Source organism: Arachis hypogaea, chromosome 15 (genome assembly GCF_003086295.3).
Source record: "Arachis hypogaea cultivar Tifrunner chromosome 15, arahy.Tifrunner.gnm2.J5K5, whole genome shotgun sequence".
In the NCBI taxonomy this organism is placed as follows: domain Eukaryota; kingdom Viridiplantae; phylum Streptophyta; class Magnoliopsida; order Fabales; family Fabaceae; genus Arachis; species Arachis hypogaea.
In genome coordinates, this window is record NC_092050.1 from 32,496,461 (window position 1) to 32,515,200 (window position 18,740).

Below are 18,740 nucleotides of genomic sequence, written 5' to 3' on the forward strand. Positions count from 1 at the left end.
GATGTTTTAACTTTTAAGGGCTAAACCAAACACACTTTTGCCAAAATCCCTTTTTTCCTCTTAGCCTCAACGGATTTGGATCTTCTAAAGTTTAAATTTCATTTTAAAAAGTAAAGTATGATTTTTCATTATTAATTTTATAAGTTGGACCAATAATAAATATGAAAAAGAGACTATTCAAAAAGAAAAATTACACTTTACTCTGTTGAGTGAAATTCAAACTTTAAAGAATTCAAATTCAGGTCAACACAATTTCTCCCTTGACTCAACAATGATTCTTCCTTCATAGCTCTTCACTTTAGCTCAGTAATAGTATTACTCATTCTTCTTAAACAGCTATTCTTATTCACACATTTCTCTCTGAAACCAAGCAAAGGTAGCTCAGCGAAAATGCCTCTCGGAGAAAGGCAAGGTGACAAGAGCGAGTCACGGTATTGTGGCATCGAAACGGAGTTCAACGATGATATGCCACACGTCCTCGCTTTCAATCTCTCGTCCGGTGGCTTCGATTTCTTTATTGCCCCTCTGGTTCGTCTCCTAACTAACTAACTAACTAACTGTAACTAACTCCAACTAACTTAGTTTTAGGGTGCATTTTGAAATGGTTAGGTTTTTGCGGTGGCCAATTAGCCACTCACATTGTGCAACTTTTAGTTGCGCGCATTTTCTGTGTGTGATTGGTCAGTAAGCTCACCTATAGTGAAATCTTGTTCAATGGGGCCTTTTACGATGAAACATTGCTTGTTCTATTGGAAGCTTCTGGAGTTACATTGAATGGGTCTCTTGAGCTACATTTTACCAATACAGTTGATTTTTTTTAATCGTTTTCTTTCTTTTTTTTAGTTATTAATCAAGTAATTTTGTAAACGCGAAGAAATAGTTGGCGTGGTTGAAAAATTTGTCACCAAACGTAGTTAATGAAGAATCTAGCTGATATTGTAACTGAAAGCTGATTAAGAAATGGTTTCATGAAACTATGTTCAGTTCACTGATTTCCTAGTTATATGAGTTACTCGAAGAAAACAATTAGTGTCTTAAGCTTTTCGAAGACGAGTAGCGGACTTGCATTGTGTTGGATGTGTTTCCTACGGTAGCCAATTAGCCAGTTATATAGCGGCTTGATGCTGCCATTTCATATGTGACTGGTCAGTATGCTTACCAAAAGAAACTTTGTCTAATGCTTTATTTTGGAAGCCGTTTCAACTTGATTTCGGTTGAAGAGCTTGTTAGACTACATTAGAGAGACATAATATTTAAATATGTAATAAAGTTCCCTGATGAAATCCTTCCCTTCCATTGAAGCTTCATTTGTTTGTTTTTATCTGCTATCTTGCAAATGATAACTGGTGTGTGTAAAGTCTAATTTTTAATTTTTGGATTTTTATTATATAATTTGTGTTCTGGTGCTGACACATCTAGTTTCTTAGTGTGCTTTGGGCTTATATGATTTTAATGGTGCAATTCAGATGGATCCTGCTTATCGGCCAAGTTTAGTTCAAAAGGATAGTGCAGAGTCTGGTCTTCTACCATTTGCTGGGTCAGACCTGGTCATGAGTCCATCCCAGTAGAGCAGTCATGTTGTTGGTATGAGTTCTATATTATTCTTATTGGCATTCCTTATCCTTACAAGTGATTTGGAAAGCTGTTTGAATTAGTCTGTGGTGTTTAAAATCTGATTGGATTATGGCTTATTTTTCTTTTAATTTTTAGACTGGTACAACTCACACTTATTAATATTTTATCATATAATTTTTAGTCATTTTCGTTACAATTATTAGTTTTTGTGTGTGTTATTTTCAATTAAATATTATTCTATTCATAGTAAATAAGCTATTTATATATTTATTTTGGTAGTGAAGCTTCTAAACTGTTGGATTCACCACTCATGAAACTTCTCAATATGTAATGGCAAATTTTCAGGAAAAATTAGCTCGTGGATAGATTTGGATTCAGAAGATGAAACCATTAGGATGGATTCTGAGACCACTCTTAAGCAAGAAATAGCTTGGGCCTCTCATCTCTCTTTACAAGTAAGCATGCTGTGGTGCATCCGTATTGCAAGAAATTTGAAATTTGTGTGTAATTGTGTTCCTTGATGTTGAATCAATTCAAAACTTATTATTATGCTTGAATTATTAAAATTAAATATTCATTTTTCTTTTGAACATGTTAATTGGACACTGGATTTGGTATACTACTTTAAATCAGACCATCCAGTTATTTATTTATATATTTTTATTTAGACACTACGGTGAAGTACCCTATACCGGGACTATTAACTATGGCACTTCTCCTGGTGTGCTTAAAATAACAAAGAAGTTACCTTCTATGTGTAGCAGGGGATTCTATCTGATTTTAGTTTTAGTTTTGAAGTTATCTGCATCTTATGATGTTTTGTCACAGGCTTCTAGTTGCCAACAAAATGATTTATTATTTATTATTTCTTTAAATGTTGTGCAGGCTTGCTTACTTCCAGCACCAAAGGTAATATCTTGTGCCCAATTATGCTAGGTGTGTAAATCAAATTTTAGAGGGCCTAAGCAATATGCAGGTGCTATTCTAAGTTCAAGCTCTATGTCCAATCCATTAGCCTTCCTCTTCTTTATGTTAATTTTTTTCCATTCTCACATTTTTTCAGTTTCATTCTTTTTGTAATACAGTTGTGGCTTAGGATTTCATTGGGCTTTCGAGACAAAACTAAAACAAAATAAAATTTAATAAAAAAAATTTTGCCAAATTTTTAGAAACATAAAGTATAGTTTAAAAAAAATTAAAGAAACTAAAATTTAACGCCGCAGTTTTGAAAACCAATGAAAGACCTAATTCATTCTTAGTTTATCTTTATAGTAATACAAATGGGGAACTAATAGAGCGCTCATACGTTGAGTCTGGGAGTTTATTTGCTTAGGTTGTTATTTTTAAATTTTAAATTATTTGTTTGGGTTGTTATACTTAGGTTGTTATTTTTTAAATTTTAAATTATTTTATTTAGGTTGTTATTTTTTAAATTTTAACACTATTTTTTAAAATTTTGTTGATTCTTTTTAGTACTAACTTTTAAATTTTTGTAGATTTTTTTCAAAAAATTGCAACTACGTACGTAAATTTAAATATATTTATGTTAATTTAGAATTTTAAAAATTGTTAATATGTTTATTTACTTTATCTACAAATTTAATTCAAATTTAAATTAAAGTCAATCAAATTTAAAAAATTTTAACTATGCGTCAACTATAAAAATATAATAAGTTATGAGATATGTGTAGCACCACAATTAAAGTACATCAAACCCCTTTTTTTACATACATTTAAAGTCTAGGGTAAAGTACTAAATTAGTCCTCTAGATTTGGGTGTATGTATACAAGTGATACGGTCATGGACACTACTAAGTTACGAAAATTCTTCATTGCCATACTCAATTGAGATGGTTTGGCTTGATCAAGACGCGAGTTTTCTACTAATATTTTTTTATTTTATTTTCAATTTATATTATTTATATTTTAAATTTCTTTGTTTATCCTCATCTAATTTATCTTTGATTTTTGTTTATCAATTCTAGGGAGAAAAAATACACGCCTCGATTAAGAGGGCTCTTGTGTCTCGATCCGTAAATTTGCTAAAGAAAGGAATATCTTACCAAATAAGATATTTTAGTGTTGGACTCAATGAGAGTAACTTCAAGACTACACATCATGGGTATGTGGTTAATTTAAAGTTTTAAACTGACGTACTAATGTGTACAGACTTCTAGAATTATCAAGTATCCCACGATATGGATTTAATTTTGTGAGTTTTGACATTCTCAATGCTCCTGGTACGATTACACTTACTTAGTTGGTAAGTTTATTGTTTTAGAAAAAGTATAATTTATTTATAAATTTATTTATTTTATTGATAATTTCGGCTGTATTTTGTTTTTAATGAACTTATTGATAACAATTTTTTTTTATTTTAAATCATTTCAGATGTTAGATATCTTGCTGAAATTGGGAATGAGAGGACACTTGAAAAGGATGGCAAATTCACTAAGTACACTATTATTGAATTAAAGATTGATGATAGATAATCATATATTTATTTTTATAAATCTAAAAATTTTGATATTCGCATCTTTTTAAATTGTTATTTTAACTTATTTTGTTATGAATATTTTTATTAATATTATTAATAAGTAACAAACGTTTTTATTGAAGGACAACGTTTTTTGAAAAAAAGGCACATTTTTTTATTAATAGTATTTAAATTTTTTGAAAAATCAGTTCGGATTGATTTTGAAAAAAAAGTATTTAAATTTTTTTTTAAAAAGAATTTTAATAGAAAGCATTCTTTCGGTAGTTGGTTTTTTTATGAGTTGAAAATAATTAATAAACTAATTATTAATTTTTTTAAATTGTGTTTGACGTTTTAATTTTATTGTTAATTTTTAAATATAAAATATAAAAAATATATATAATTTGATATTATTTTATTGGTAGTTACTTTTTTAGTTGTAATTATTTTTTGTTTATTTTGTTATAAAAATATATTTAACATTAAATATTCTATTTAACATAGAAAAATAATAGAGTGTGCACTTTTTGGCAACTATACACATGAATTAAATGCTTTTTTGGGATTCGACAATAAAGATGAAACTGTTGTGGTCTTACAATTTGTTAGAGTGAAATTATATAACGGTAATATTTATCTATAATTATGTGAATTTTTATATGAGTTTTTACTATTTTTTATGTGAGTTTTTACTCATTTTGTATTAAATTAAATTTCAAAAAAAAATGTTTTACAGAATTTCATGTATGGCACAAAGATGTTCTTCAATCTTAAAGAAGCAAATGTCATCCAATTTAAAAATAGGTGGGTATATAATTTTTTTAATTCTTTAGTTTAATATTATGTGTTATCTAACGTAGTATTTTAATTCTCACCGTCTCCTTTTATCCATAACTCTAAGGTTATTTATTTATTTTTTTAATTTAAAGTCTAATCACAATGGATTAGATATTGAATAAGTCTATGTTTAGCCTTTTTTTATACTGTTTTATTTTATTAAGCAGGTACCAAATAAAGCTTGGTGTCATTGATGACTCTGATTGTGCATATTTCATAATCTTTGACAAGGAGGCAAAACAAGTTTTGGGAAAGAGTTGTATAGAGATACTTGATCCACTCTTATTGGTAGGTTCTAACCAATATTTATTTCTAAAAACATTCGTGAAGATATTTTTAAAGGTAATTTTTATATTATTATTATTAATATACTATATAATACCCTGCAGAAAGGAAATCTATCAGATACACCTACACTTTTACTCAACCTAATTGATAAGACCTTCCTTTTCATTGTTGAAGTTCAAATATCTGATAATCCACATTTTTCACCTTCTTATAAAGTTAAGAAGATGACTGATAATGTGGACCTCATAAATAAATTCAAAAAGGCTTACCCTATTCAAATTGTGATTACAGTTATAAGTATACTTTCTATTAAAAATTAAGTTTATTTTTCTCTTTCTTGATCATTAGTAGTATCTAATTTATAAATACTAATTAATAACTAATTATAATTTTAGGATGTTGACTACACCAGTGATTTGCTTCTAACTTCAAAGGCATCCTCAATTATTAAAGGAGAGAAAGTAGAAGGTGCTAAGGTATTTGTTCAAAAAATGAATTTTTTGTTTGTTAGTTTTCTCAAAGTTAGATCTTTATTTTATTTAAAAATTATTATTGAGATAAAATCAAATGTGAGAAGGAAGTCTTTAATTTATCGTAGTATTTTATACAGAATTTGTTGCTTGAATTCTCTAATGAAGTTGTGAAAAATGATGAATCCGAAGTGTTGGAAAATGCTATTACCCCAACCAAGCGACTATCCTCGGAGTCGGAAGATTCGAAAGTATAAGGAGATACCTCAACTTGCAAGAAGATCAAGATTGAGAATAAAACTTGAGAATTTGGATGCACATGTTTTGGAATCTATTTTAGAGTCTATCTAATAGAATAATGCTAAATATATGTTTGTTTTGGTAAAAATATTGTCTTTTCTTGAGTTGTTATTTTTCTTTTGGTTCTTTTCGATTTTTATGTTTGGAATTTAGAATTTTTTTAAAATATAAATTGAAGTTATTGGATTATTACTTATGGTTTTATTTTTAAGGTTTTATTTTTAATTCGATTCACACTGTTAATATTTTGTTAATTTATAATTTAGTATTTAATGTCATAAAGTTATAAATTTCTCATATGAATTATTGTTGATATGATTAAGTTAGTTATTAATTTTTAATGTGTACTTATTTTAAAAAAAATAATTATAATTTTTAATTAAAGTATTATTTGCTTCAATTGCAGGAATTGAGATACTTCTTCCATAGAAGTTGGAAGTTGGTGCAGTAAAGTCACCAAGCATCTTCCTTGCATCTCCAACATTGTTCTCAGGTTCGGCTGCCATGTCTGCCTCTTTTTCGAAATTTGCTGTAAGGTCCTCTCCGGAGTGTTGTGCTTTAGCTTCTCTTAGCTTCCTCTTCAGAGTCCTTTCAGGTTCAGGATCAGCTTCAACAAAAATGTCTTTATCCCTATTCCTGCTCATATGAAAAAGAAGAGAATAAAGAGAGAATGGGAATCCTCTATATCACAGTATAAAAATTCCTTTATGTGAGTATAAGAATAGAAGAATAGAAGAATGAGAAGAGAGAGAATAAGAAGAATTCGAACACAGAGAGAGGGAGAGGGTTCGAATTATTAGATGAGAAGTGTTAGTAAATAAATAAAATAAATAGAAAGAGATGAGAGAGAGAGTATTCGAATTTTTTTTAAGTAAAATAAAAGAAAAATATTTTTGTTTTTATTTTAATTATTTAGTTAGTGTTCGAAAATATTAAAAGAAATAAAATAAAATTAGAATTTAAAACAATTAGTTAATTAAAAAGAATTTTGAAAAAGTGGTTAGTTGTTTTCGAAAATGAAAAGTGAAAAAGCAGTTAGGTGATTTTGAAAAAGATAAGAAATAGTAAATTTTTAAAATTAAAACAAACAAGTCAAGTAGTTAGTTGAAAGAGATTTGAAAATAAATTTTGAAAAGATAAGAAGTTAGAAAAAGATTTTGAAATTAAAATTTTAAAAAGATATGATTGAAATTTATTTTGAAAAAGAATTGAAAAAGAAATTAAAAAGATTTGATTTTTAAAATTTAAGTTGATGACTTGACTAACAAGAAACTAAAAGATATGATTCTAGAATTTAAAGATTGAACATTTCATAACAAGAAAGTAACAAACTTGAATTTTTTTGAATCAAAACATTAATTGTTAGCAAGGATTTTCGAAAATATGAATTAAAATTAAGAAAAAAATTTTGAAAAATTAGTTTTAAAATTTTCAAAAAATTAAAAGAAAAATGAAAAAGATTTTGAAAAATTCTAAGAATGAAATTCGAAAATCATAAAAAAAAATAAAAAAGAATTGATTTTGAAAAAATAAAGTTTTTAAATTGAAATTTTGACTTGACTAACAAGAAATAACTAGATTTTAAAATTTTTTACCAAGTCAACTAAAAATTTCGAAAATTATGAGAAGAATAAGGAAAAGATATTTTTTTTACTTTTGAATTTTTAATGAGGAGAGGAAAAAACAACAAAATAAAACAAAACATAAAAATTTAAGATCAAAACAAATAATGCATGCAAGAACACTTTGAATGTCAAGATGAACACCAAGAACACTTTGAAGATCATGATGAACATCAAGAACATATTTTTGAAAATTTTTAAGAAAAGAAAGACATGCAAGACACCAAACTTAAAAATTTTTAAATTTTAGACACTAATAATTCAAAAATGCATATGAAAAACAAGATAAGACACAAAATAAGAAAATGTAAAGATCAAAAAAAGAAAATCATCAAGAACAACTTGAAGATCATGAAGAACATAATGCATGAATTTTCGAAAATTTTAAGAAAATTTAAAAAAATGCAAATGACACCAAACTTAAAATTTGACACAAGACTCAAACAAGAAACACAAAATTTTTTTTGGTTTTTATGATTTTATTAAATTTTTTTTGTAATTTTTCGAAATTATTTTGGAAAAAGAAAATAAAGAAATTCAAAATTTTTAATAAGAATTCCAGGATTCATGCAATGTTAGTCTAAAGCTTCGGTCTAAAAGAATTAGACATGGCCAAATGGCAAGCCAAGCTTTAGCACAGAATTATAAATGAGAATCCAAAGGCTCCTCCAATAGCTGCAATGATAAGTGGAAGCTTCAGTCCAAAAGATTAGACATGGCTTAATAGCAAGCCAAGCTTCAACATATCATCATGAAGCTCTAAGGTGGAATTCATTCTTAAAAATTCAGAAGAACATTTTTTTCGAAAACTTTTTTTTTTTTGAAATATTTTTAAAAACTTTTTGAAAAGAAAATAAAGGTTGAAACAAGAAAGAAGGTTACCTAATCTAAGCAACAAGATGAACCGTCAGTTGTCCAAACTCGAACAATCCCTGGCAACTGCGCCAAAAACTTGGTGCACAGAATTGTGATCACACTTTTCACAGCTCTGGTACAACTAACCAGCAAGTGCACTGGGTCGTCCAAGTAATAAAACCTTACGCGAGTAAGGGTTGATCCCACGGAGATTGCCGGCTTGAAGCAAGCTATGGTCATCCTGTAAATCTTAGTCAAGCGGATTCAATTGGTTATGAGTTTTGATAATTGAAAGATAAACAAAACGTAAATTAAAATAAAGATACTTATGTAATTCATTGGTGAGAATTTCAGATAAGCGTCTGGAGATGCTTTGTTGCTTCTGAACCTCTGCTTTCCTATTATCTTCATCCAATCATGCGTGCTCCCTTCCATGGCAAGCTGTATGTTGGTGGATCACCATTGTCAATGGCTACCATCCGTCCTCTCAGTGAAAATGGTCCAGGTACGGTTTCTGTACGGCTAATCAACTGTCGGATCTCTCGTCTCGGATGAAAAATACTAGGCACAGCTACTGCACGGCTAATCATCTGTCGGTTCTCACTTTTCTCGGAATAGGATCTCTCTATCCTTTTGCACACTGTCACTGCGCCCAACATTCGTGAGTTTGAAACTCGTCACAGTCATCCCATCCCAGATCCTACTCAGAATACCACAGACAAGGTTTAGACTTTCCGGATCTCAGGAATGCTGCCAATTGGTTCTAGCCTCTACCACAAAGGTTCTAATCTTATGGATTCGAATGCTCTGTTGTCAGGAGAGGCAAGTCAAATCCGTGGATCAGAGACCCAAGAGACTATACTCCAGCTGTCGTCCAATGACTACGGTGAACATCATGTAGACCGCTTGTGGTTGTCAGGCACGCGGATCTTGGCTAAGCGAGTAACAAAGATAGTGGGTGATTGTCACGGGTCACCCCTTCATTCTGACTTAACTGAATTAAGTACGAGAGTATATCTTGGAGAAGAAGTAAGCGTGAATTGAAAGAGAAACAATAGTACTTGCATTAATTCATGAAGAACAGTAGAGCTCCGCACCTTAATCTATGAGGTGTAGAAATTCCACCGTTGAAAAATACATAAGAGAAAAAGGTCTAGGTATGGCCGAATGGCCAGCCTACCAAATGTGAAAAATGGCATAAGATTTGAATACAATAGTAAAAAGTGCTATTTATACTAAACTAGTTACTAAGGATTACAGAAAATAAGTAACTAAGTGCAGATAGTGCAGAAATCTACTTCCGGGGCCCACTTGGTGTGTGCTTGGGCTGAGCATTGAGCTTTACACGTGCATAGTTTTTTTCTAGAATTAAATGCCAGCTTGGATGCCAGTTTGGGCGTTTAACTCCAGTTCTGGTGCCAGTTCCGGCGTTTTACGCCAGAAAAGGGTCTCTGGCTGGCGTTGAACGCCAGTTTGGGCCATCAAATCTCGGCCAAAGTATGAACTATTATACATCGTTGGAAAGCCCAAGATGTCTACTTTCCAACGCAATTGAGAGCGTGCCAATTGGGCTTCTGTAGCTCTAGAAAATCCACTTCGAGTGCAGAAGGGTCAGAATCCAATAGCATCTGCAGCCCTTTCTCAGCCTCTAAATCAGACTTTTACTCAGATCCCTCAATTTCAGCCAGAAAATACCTGAAATTGCAGAAAAACACACAAACTCATAGTAGAATCCAGAAATGTGAATTTTTGCATAAAACTATAAAAATATACTAAAAAGTAACTAAAACATATTAAAAACTATGTAAAAACAATTCCAAAAAGCGTATAAATTATTCGCTCATCAACGAACCACCATTCACATTCGACACTTCATCAGCCATGTGAATAATTCTTCCACTTCTCAGTCGCATACACCAAATGACACTAAAATCATCTGACACACTTTAGTTTAAAACTGTCCCACTGGGCGTGCTAATTTGTTTTGTCGATTTTTAGCAAATTGATGGTAGTTCGATTCTAATGATTTGGGAGTGAAACCAACTGCTCTTTTTGCGAGTACCAATTTTTCTAAGATTGCATCAAAGATCCTCGAATCAGACAATATTTAAAAGGAAAGATTGAAAAGGTGTTAAATAAAGATTTTTTAAAGTAAAATTGATTGAAATAGAAATGACTTACATTGAATTTAAACAGTGCGATAAAACGCCTTCGATTGAATCAAAGAACTTTTGACATGGAAATTAAAAGTGCTTGAAATGTAAATTTAACAAGAAAATTAAAGTTGCTTGAAAGATAAATTGAACATGAAAAATAAAGTTTTTTGCAGAAATTATAAATGAAAAGTAAAAACGAGTGGAAGGAACCCTACAGAAATTTAACTCGAAGCAGACTCAGAAAGTCGCTGGGATGTGAGTGTGCGTGAATAATTTTTGAAACCAAGTTCCAACCCTTGTACTTTCGAGCCTTCTAATATTTATAGCCATTTTCCTCAACTGATCAATCCTGAAACGGCATCCCCATGTGTGCGTAAACATTAGTAACCGTTCTCGCTCTTTTGCTTGATCGTATGGCAGTTGTTAGATAACCTTTGATTTTGAAAATCTTCGATCTTCTTTATTCAAGTAACTCCTCAGTTTACTGTGCCAATCAAACTCATGCCAATTGAACTCTTACTCGATGTCCCTAAATACACCTCCTTTGATACCAATTTCTACTTCAATGCTCACTTTATATATCGAATCACTTCATTCTTTGAATTTAGTTATTTTCGACTAACAATATTATATATGAAACCATGACCAATCTTCCTATTTTAAGAATAACAAGCAACAAATTTATATTCGACGTTCATATCTGAATCAGAGCTATTTTTATTTGATATTAAGTTTCTTTTTGTATTTTAAGCTTTGTCAGTTTCATCCAATAATGTATAATTTATTGAACAAAGATTTTGGCCCTTAAAAATTACAAAATCAAGGGAAAAAGAAAAGGAAAAAAACAAGGAAATTTTTAAGGGCAAAAGAGAAAAAAAATAGTTTATCTATCATATGTTCTTATCATGTGTCTTAATGGCACATGTTAAGATTATAAAATAAAAAATTTTTTATTAAAAATATAAAAAAAATTAAATTTTTAATATATCTGTATTACATTTATTAAATAAAAACATTTAAAAAATTTTACTAATAATAAACTTATTATGTGCTCATATTAGTTAAATCCAAAAAAAAAAAAAAAAGAATTGTACACTCCTCTTGTAGTGAAGCAAGAACCAAAAAGACAAAGAGATAGAAAACTAGCACCATTCCAAATTACTACTCCATAGTTTTGAAGCATAATTATTATCGCTTATTCAACATTAATATAAAAAGATTTTTCAGAAATACTTGCTGTATGACACTATGGGGTTGAAATTTTGGTAAAAATTATCTTTATGTATTCTACTCGTTCTTTTCTTCCTTGTATGTTTTTATTCAAATTAATATTTAATTATAATTTGATTGTAGCATGAGTTTAATTTTTTATTTGGATTTTTGAATTTGATTATTATCTTGAACGTAATTAATTATAATTGGACTTTGTGCTATGATTTAGAATGTGTTTGATTATAATTCAAATATAGCATTGAACTTTGATTCGAATTCTTGAGTTTGATTATTAACTTGAGCGTGTTTGATTATAACAAAATTTTGTACTATGATTTAAAGTGTATTTTATTATAATTTTGTACTATAATTTAGAGTGTGCTTGATTATATTCTAATCGTAGCATGAATTTAAACTGTTAAGTTTGATTATTATTTTGAGCGCGTATGATTATAATCGAATTTTGTATTATGATTTATAGTGTGTTTGATTACGATATGTAATTCCAATTATAATTAACATTCTTAGGATTCTAAAGCCAAAACTCAAACTTAAAAATCCAATTATTATATAATATTATAATATGTGTTTTTTTTTTCTCATTCGACTTTACAAAATTTCACTTAAATATTAAAAGAAAAAAAAAGTTTGTCTAATATATAATTTGACGTAGTCCCAATCTTATCCTTGGTAAACGAGATTTTCTGCATAAACAGCATTATAAAGGAAGTTTAGAAACACAATGCAATAGATAATAATGCCTATAAATAATGTAGATTATGCAATTGAAATCAATAGGAACATGTTGGATTCAATCAATGATTCAAGAATACATCATGAAAGTATGATCAAGTTCTATATTAATTGAGGCATGCCATGGACAATAAAATACCTTATTTTACTCCAATCCCTAAAAATCAACATACCCTACCATACATAAAAAATAGGCGGTGAAAAAAAAATAAAAAAAAAAAAACTCGCCTTAAAAACAGCAAATAAAAATGTAAATCAAATCTGAAGGTATCACAATGGCAGCACCAGAATCAATTTTAACAATGGTTTCCTTTTTTCTTCTTCTACTACATGGCTCTGCACTACAATTTTAGCTAAATTGCATAATAAAAAAGAATTAAAATTCGACTATCAAAATATAATAAAAACAGAGAAAATAAAATTGACTAGAAAAACAAAGAATGAGAATTGAAATGATGGTTCATGTTGTAAGAAAAATGGAGCAAGTCGAATAAAGATAATCACACTGTTGATGAGACTCGATGATTCTTGATACGTTGAGAAGAAAAGGTAACAAGATACGATGAAGAAAATTCATTATCATGAGAAAAGAAGAAAGCATGACGCGATGAATTGGAATTGATGATGCAACTAGAGTGATTTGAGTTTTTAATTGAGCATTAGGTGAGTGCTTGATAAACACGTGACATGAGTGATTAATTTGTATTAAACTTATATACGTATAAAAATATAAATATACATGATAATTGATTGAATAGTTGATTTTTAGTATACGAATTGTAATTTTTTTTAAATTAATATCTATAAGAATATATAATATCAGTACATGTATGTTGGTGTCCAATTTTACTTTTACGTATTGCCCTTTACCTGTAATAATATAATAATACGGTTAGTTTTTGTTATTAGACAATTAACTTTTTTAGTGCAAGTAATTTTAGGTTATACATCTCAAATTAAAAATATAAAATTTATTCTTTTCAATTTCATTTTTGTGTGCATTTGATTATATATATATATATATATATATATATATATATAGTTATAATTTTTATTTCGGTTACCTAATTAAATATTTTAATTTATATAATTTAATTAAAAATATAAATACACATTAAAAATAAGTTAAACATAATATATATTTATACAATAAATACATAATGACTGATTTTTTTATATACAAATAATATTTTTGAAATAAATACCGGATGAAGGAAAGAGTTAATCTTGAGTTTTTTTTTTTTTTTTTTTTGTGTACAGTTATTCTTGAGTTTTGAAGAGAGTAAGAAAAAATTGCGTGTTTGAATTGAAAATTAAAAAATGTTTAAGGGTTAAAAAGATGTTCCAGCTTCACACTCAAGATCCCCAAGTCAACCTAGTGTTGTTTCTTCTCTAGTCGTGAAATCTAATTTGAAATTCATTAAAATATGCCAAAAAAAAAAAAATCATTTTTACAAGATGCGTTCTATCATGGCGGGATATTAGTGAATATGATGACTATCCTGAAGCTATAAATATAATCATAACTTAAATGGGAGAGAAACAATTTGTAAAAACAAAAACCACAAAACCACCATAATATGATGACTATCCAGAAGCTATAATATCACAACTTAACTCCACCTAGTGTTGTATCTTTCCAACCACTCAACTCCATCGGAAATGGTTTCGTAGCCGAAATTATCCAAAACACACATTTCTGCAGGCCAGTCATGACACAGCCGCCGCATTGATCAAAATCCATTGCTGATTTGTTGTCTTGGCTAAAAATAACTATTTAAAAACACATACCAAAAGTTCAATTTAGAGAGAACAAATATCTAGTTAATTCCAGAACCAAGATAATCCCAAAACACTTATGCTGCCGCAAAAAATCCTTTACACCCATCACGATCAGGCCTCTTACCCTAGTGTCCCACTGCACAATGGTGGTTCTCTACTTTTTGGGCCAATAAAATAATTGAATTTTAATTAAACATAAATCTCAAATATGTTAAGTTACAATATTGCCTAATTTAATTAAGTTTACTCACCACTTGCAATAATTACCTTTATTAACACGTTGATTTGAACACAGCAAAACTGACAAGTATTTAATGGCCTTCACCAATTGTCACCTTGCTATTGACTGGTCAATTAAATAGTCACATCATAAAGATAGGGATACTAGAATTTGCCATTTGTTATTCATAACAAGGTATACTTTACACACATGCAGGGCACACAGGTCAAGATCCCTTAAAGAATTAAACAATGTTTGCATGCTTAGGAAATGAATTACAAAAGCACATAACAATGTTGTTTAATTCATGTAGCCCACTTGCACCTAATGGAAAAAGATTTTGTTTGCATTTTTGAATATTAGAAAGTAAATTGTCTATGCCATCAAAACAACAATGGAATGAACTTGAGCATCAAAACGTAAACTAAATCATAAAATTTTCCAGATTTCTAGAGCCACTCTTTTGCCTAAGCCTGACATTCCAATCAAATTTCAAAGTTCTAACAAATATATTTCAGAGACCAACTAATAGATAAAAGGAATCAACTTGTACTTAACTTTGCTAGCATACTGTGTATAACTCTCACCAAAAGTCTCAACCATTAAAGCCTCCTCCAGTTTTGCCTTCTGCCTATAATACAACAAACAAACTGCTACAACAAACAGCAAACTCAAGGGTGCACGAAGCGCAAGGAAGTTTGTTACAAATAGAAGCATAGTTGATGAGTATATTGGATGACGAACCCAGCGATACGGTCCAAATTGAACAACAGCAGTTGGCACAACCACATTTTCTGAATACTTAGCAAGATATAATGTTGCATTGTACTGCATTAGTAGAGTTGTGAGAATTAAAGCCCAAATTCCAAGATTGTTCCACCCACCTGGTATCCGGTGAAGCTCTGGCCCTTCAAATGCTGCAAGCCAATGGGCAACCATGACTCCTGCACTAAACACAAGGCGCGACGTCATCGGCAAGTTGACATCCCATTTAGGGTCATGGGGCCGGGTAAAATAGTCTCCATACAACCTCTTTCGAACACTAACATTGAAGAAAAAGAAATAATGATACACAAAAAAGAAAACAAAAGGCCAGCCTTCAAGGTAGCCATTGAAAAAACCTGGCGGAACCAGAGTGAGCCATGTAAAAGCTGATGTAACAATTGCCAATTGCTCGAACATGTTTGCCTCGCCATGTAAATGTTTCCTAAAGCAGTGTAACCCATAAAATGCAATCAATATAGCTACAAACCACGGCCAAAACAACCATGACCAACTAAAATACATCCAGAAGAAAGGACTGAAGAGTGTGTTCACAGTCCATTTTGTGGCCGCAGCTATGATGGATAATATCCCAGACCACTTCACAATATCAATGGGAGTCAACTGCAAAAGAGCCGCTTTTACTGATTCGGCCGAGAAACCTCTCAAGTACATTTCGATTGGATTATGAGGTTTGCTGCTGGAGTTACCGGCAACTGAGCATGTAGGAGTTGGCAGTAGATCAGCCCTTTTTCTTGTTGGTTTCAGAAAGGAGAATTGCTTTCCGTAGGAGCAATTCAATTGGGAACCAATGTGTATAGGTCTGCAGTGAAATCGATAGTCATTATTAAGTATATCAGCATGAAAATGCTTGTTGAAAGGTCTCAGAAAGAAGCTGTTGCTCACGATCGAAAAACCAAAAGAGATGGCTTTGGAGTGTGAAAGAGCCTTTGTTGCTTCCATAATTGTGAAATCAAATAGCACTAGCCTTCCAGAGAATACAAATTCACAAAACCTTCGATAAATTGACCTACTCAAGGGTCACAATGATAGTAACAGGAACCCTCTAATATATGATGGACCAACATGGTTGTATAATGTCCACTGTTCTCCTACTGCAAGTTCATTCAGCAACCAAGACATTGTTAACTACTAAACATAATTTAATTTCTAAACTGTGTAACTGAGAAAACATGAAATGTAAACTCGTTACTTTCAGCAAACTAGAGAAGAAGAAAGAAAAGGAAAAGAAAAAGGAATAAGCCAAACTAGTAGTGCATGGTTGCCAACCAAGACTCTAGAGAGTTAACTCTCGAGTTTACTATTCACATCTACCGTGCTATAGTAACCAAAGCAAGTGAAACAATGAAGGGAACCAAAAAAAATGTCAAAGCTGAAAGGAGAAAAACAATGGAACCCATAATGAAATCAACTATTTAATTGGTGTGACTAATGCCTCAACTATATCTTCGATTCATGCAAGAAAAAGGAAAAGGAAGAATTATCATAAATCTCAAATGTTTACACCAAAATTCTGAAAAACGGACCGGTCATCGAACCGCTTTAGTTACTGGTTCACTAATTTACTGGTTCAACCATAGTTCAACCAGAATAACCATTTTATAATAAAATAATAAATAAAATATAAATAAACACACTAAAATATAATTATAATCTAATATAAACTTTAAAATATCATCCAAATTTAAAACATTACATCAACTAAAGTCATATGATCTTAGTAAATCTGCAACATATTAAATTCTCTCAACAATAAAGCTAGATACAAGAAAGTAGCAAACATTAAAGACCATACGCTATGATGGAACTACATTCTTCTAGTTAGCACAGAGGCTAAAGAAAACTTATATCAAGAAACTTGTAGAAATGAATCCCAATTATATATTGTAGTTAAAAGCATGTAGGAACTGATTGTACAGAAATCAGAGTTTCCAACTTATGAGACTAATTCATGAGCTGTTAGCATACATTGAAACAAGATAAGTAAAGAAAAAGAAAAGTAAAGAAAAAAGAATTTCAAATGTGACTTCTTTTGTAACAAATAACTCTAAACTAAATTGAATTGAAGGCCCTGGACAAAACCTAGTAAGAATTTGCAAGCTATAATTGGAAGAGAACTCTACTTCTATTAATCAAAATCTTTAAAAGTATCCTACCGTGTATCCTACCAATGCTACAAAATTCATCATCATAGCTTCTGATTAGATTCAGTAAGCAATGCATTCAATAAGATGCAAAAGGAAACTGCAAACAAATATACTGCCCAAACAATGCAAGAATAAAAAAGAAAGCTGTTGACAGCTATTTCTATCATAATTTTAGCACTCATACAAAAAAGCTGCTTGAATAATTGGGGTTTACTGCGAGCAAAATTAAATTAGGTTAACAAAGGAGATTAAATTATCTCAAAAAACAAGCAAGATTAAATTGGTCCACTTAAATTCTGCTTCAAATCATTCAGGAAAATGAATATCCTAAACCATACTGATCCAAGCAAGCAAAGAAGAGGAACCTCTCTGAATCTGAACAATTAAAAAAAATAAGAAAGAAAATAGCCATTACCGAATGAGCAGTGAGCAGAGTATGAATCTCAATAAACTAAGCAAGAAGACAGAGAAAACAGGGATAAGAAAGAAATAAAAAACAAAAATAAAATCAAGAAAACATAGATTACCTTCGGTCTGCGAAGTGAGCAGAGTATGAGGGAGAGGGAGCAAGAACGCCGGCAGCGACGTACGACGGACAACCACGGACGATGGGCGACGAACTTCCGAACTGGAGCTGGCGATGCGACACGAAGAAGTTGGCGAATGAGCAGAGGCGTTGGAGAATACAGCAGAGGGGACGGTGGAGGACGACTAAACGATGGTGGGACGACGGCGGTGAGAAGAGCAGCAGCGGTGGTGAATGCTAGGGTTTGTCTCCTCTTTTCTTTCTCAGAGAGGGAACAGGGAAGAGCAATGTCCTTCAGAAAAATGAAGGGATGATGGCTCGTGTCACTCTGCGAGTGTAAGGCTTCAATTCCTGTTTTTTTTTTTTTTTAACCCCAAAACGACACTGTTTGAGGCAGCTGAGTGAAAACCGGGCGGGTCCCATTTCAGTTGGACCGATCGATTTTCATCCCGTTCAACAGTTTCGAAACGGTTTTATATTTATCGGTTTTTTAAGTCGAGCCAAATCATAGAAAAACTTTGTTCAAAATCATACCAATCCGAGCGATAGGTTCGATGCGATTTTCAAAATCATGGTTTTTTTTTTGGTGACTTCAAAATCATGGTTTATACCATGTAATTCTAAGGTTCAATAATTCAACCTAACAATTATTATTATCAATTTATTATACTTTAAGCAGAGACAGCTCTAAGAATGAAACACACACACACGAAGGAGGAGGAGAATACAAACTAAGAA

At 30.9% G+C, this 18,740-nt stretch overlaps 2 protein-coding genes across 5 annotated transcripts; one reads left to right on the plus strand and one right to left on the minus strand.

Moving 5' to 3' along the window:
• Positions 1 to 314: 314 nt before the first annotated feature.
• Positions 315 to 6,897, plus strand: LOC112746981 (uncharacterized). 3 transcript variants are annotated; one of them, XM_072218388.1, is made up of 9 exons: positions 315 to 528; positions 1,467 to 1,584; positions 1,921 to 2,030; positions 2,461 to 2,484; positions 3,561 to 3,697; positions 3,967 to 4,855; positions 5,056 to 5,176; positions 5,572 to 5,652; positions 6,353 to 6,897. In XM_072218388.1, exons 6-9 carry the CDS (start codon positions 4,794 to 4,796, stop codon positions 6,395 to 6,397), a joined length of 309 nt encoding a protein of 102 aa, XP_072074489.1. In that variant the 5' UTR covers positions 315 to 528; positions 1,467 to 1,584; positions 1,921 to 2,030; positions 2,461 to 2,484; positions 3,561 to 3,697; positions 3,967 to 4,793; the 3' UTR covers positions 6,398 to 6,897. The 3 variants fall into 3 exon arrangements, with proteins under 3 accessions (XP_072074489.1, XP_072074488.1, XP_072074490.1); XM_072218387.1 differs by lacking the exon at positions 6,353 to 6,897 and adding an exon at positions 5,787 to 6,148 and having other exon boundaries at positions 2,461 to 3,697; positions 3,967 to 4,030; positions 4,788 to 4,855; XM_072218389.1 differs by lacking the exons at positions 315 to 528; positions 1,467 to 1,584; positions 1,921 to 2,030; positions 2,461 to 2,484 and having other exon boundaries at positions 3,561 to 3,838; positions 3,967 to 4,030; positions 4,788 to 4,855; positions 6,353 to 6,598.
• A 7,974-nt stretch (positions 6,898 to 14,871) lies between these two features.
• On the minus strand, positions 14,872 to 18,377 carry LOC112750140 (uncharacterized). 2 transcript variants are annotated; one of them, XM_072219006.1, is made up of 3 exons: positions 18,004 to 18,359; positions 16,215 to 16,423; positions 14,872 to 16,131 (listed from the first exon to the last, which is right to left on the minus strand). In XM_072219006.1, exon 3 carries the CDS (start codon positions 15,981 to 15,983, stop codon positions 15,072 to 15,074), a length of 912 nt encoding a protein of 303 aa, XP_072075107.1. In that variant the 5' UTR covers positions 15,984 to 16,131; positions 16,215 to 16,423; positions 18,004 to 18,359; the 3' UTR covers positions 14,872 to 15,071. The 2 variants fall into 2 exon arrangements, with proteins under 2 accessions (XP_072075107.1, XP_025654487.1); XM_025798702.2 differs by having other exon boundaries at positions 14,872 to 16,423; positions 18,004 to 18,377.
• Positions 18,378 to 18,740: the final 363 nt, after the last annotated feature.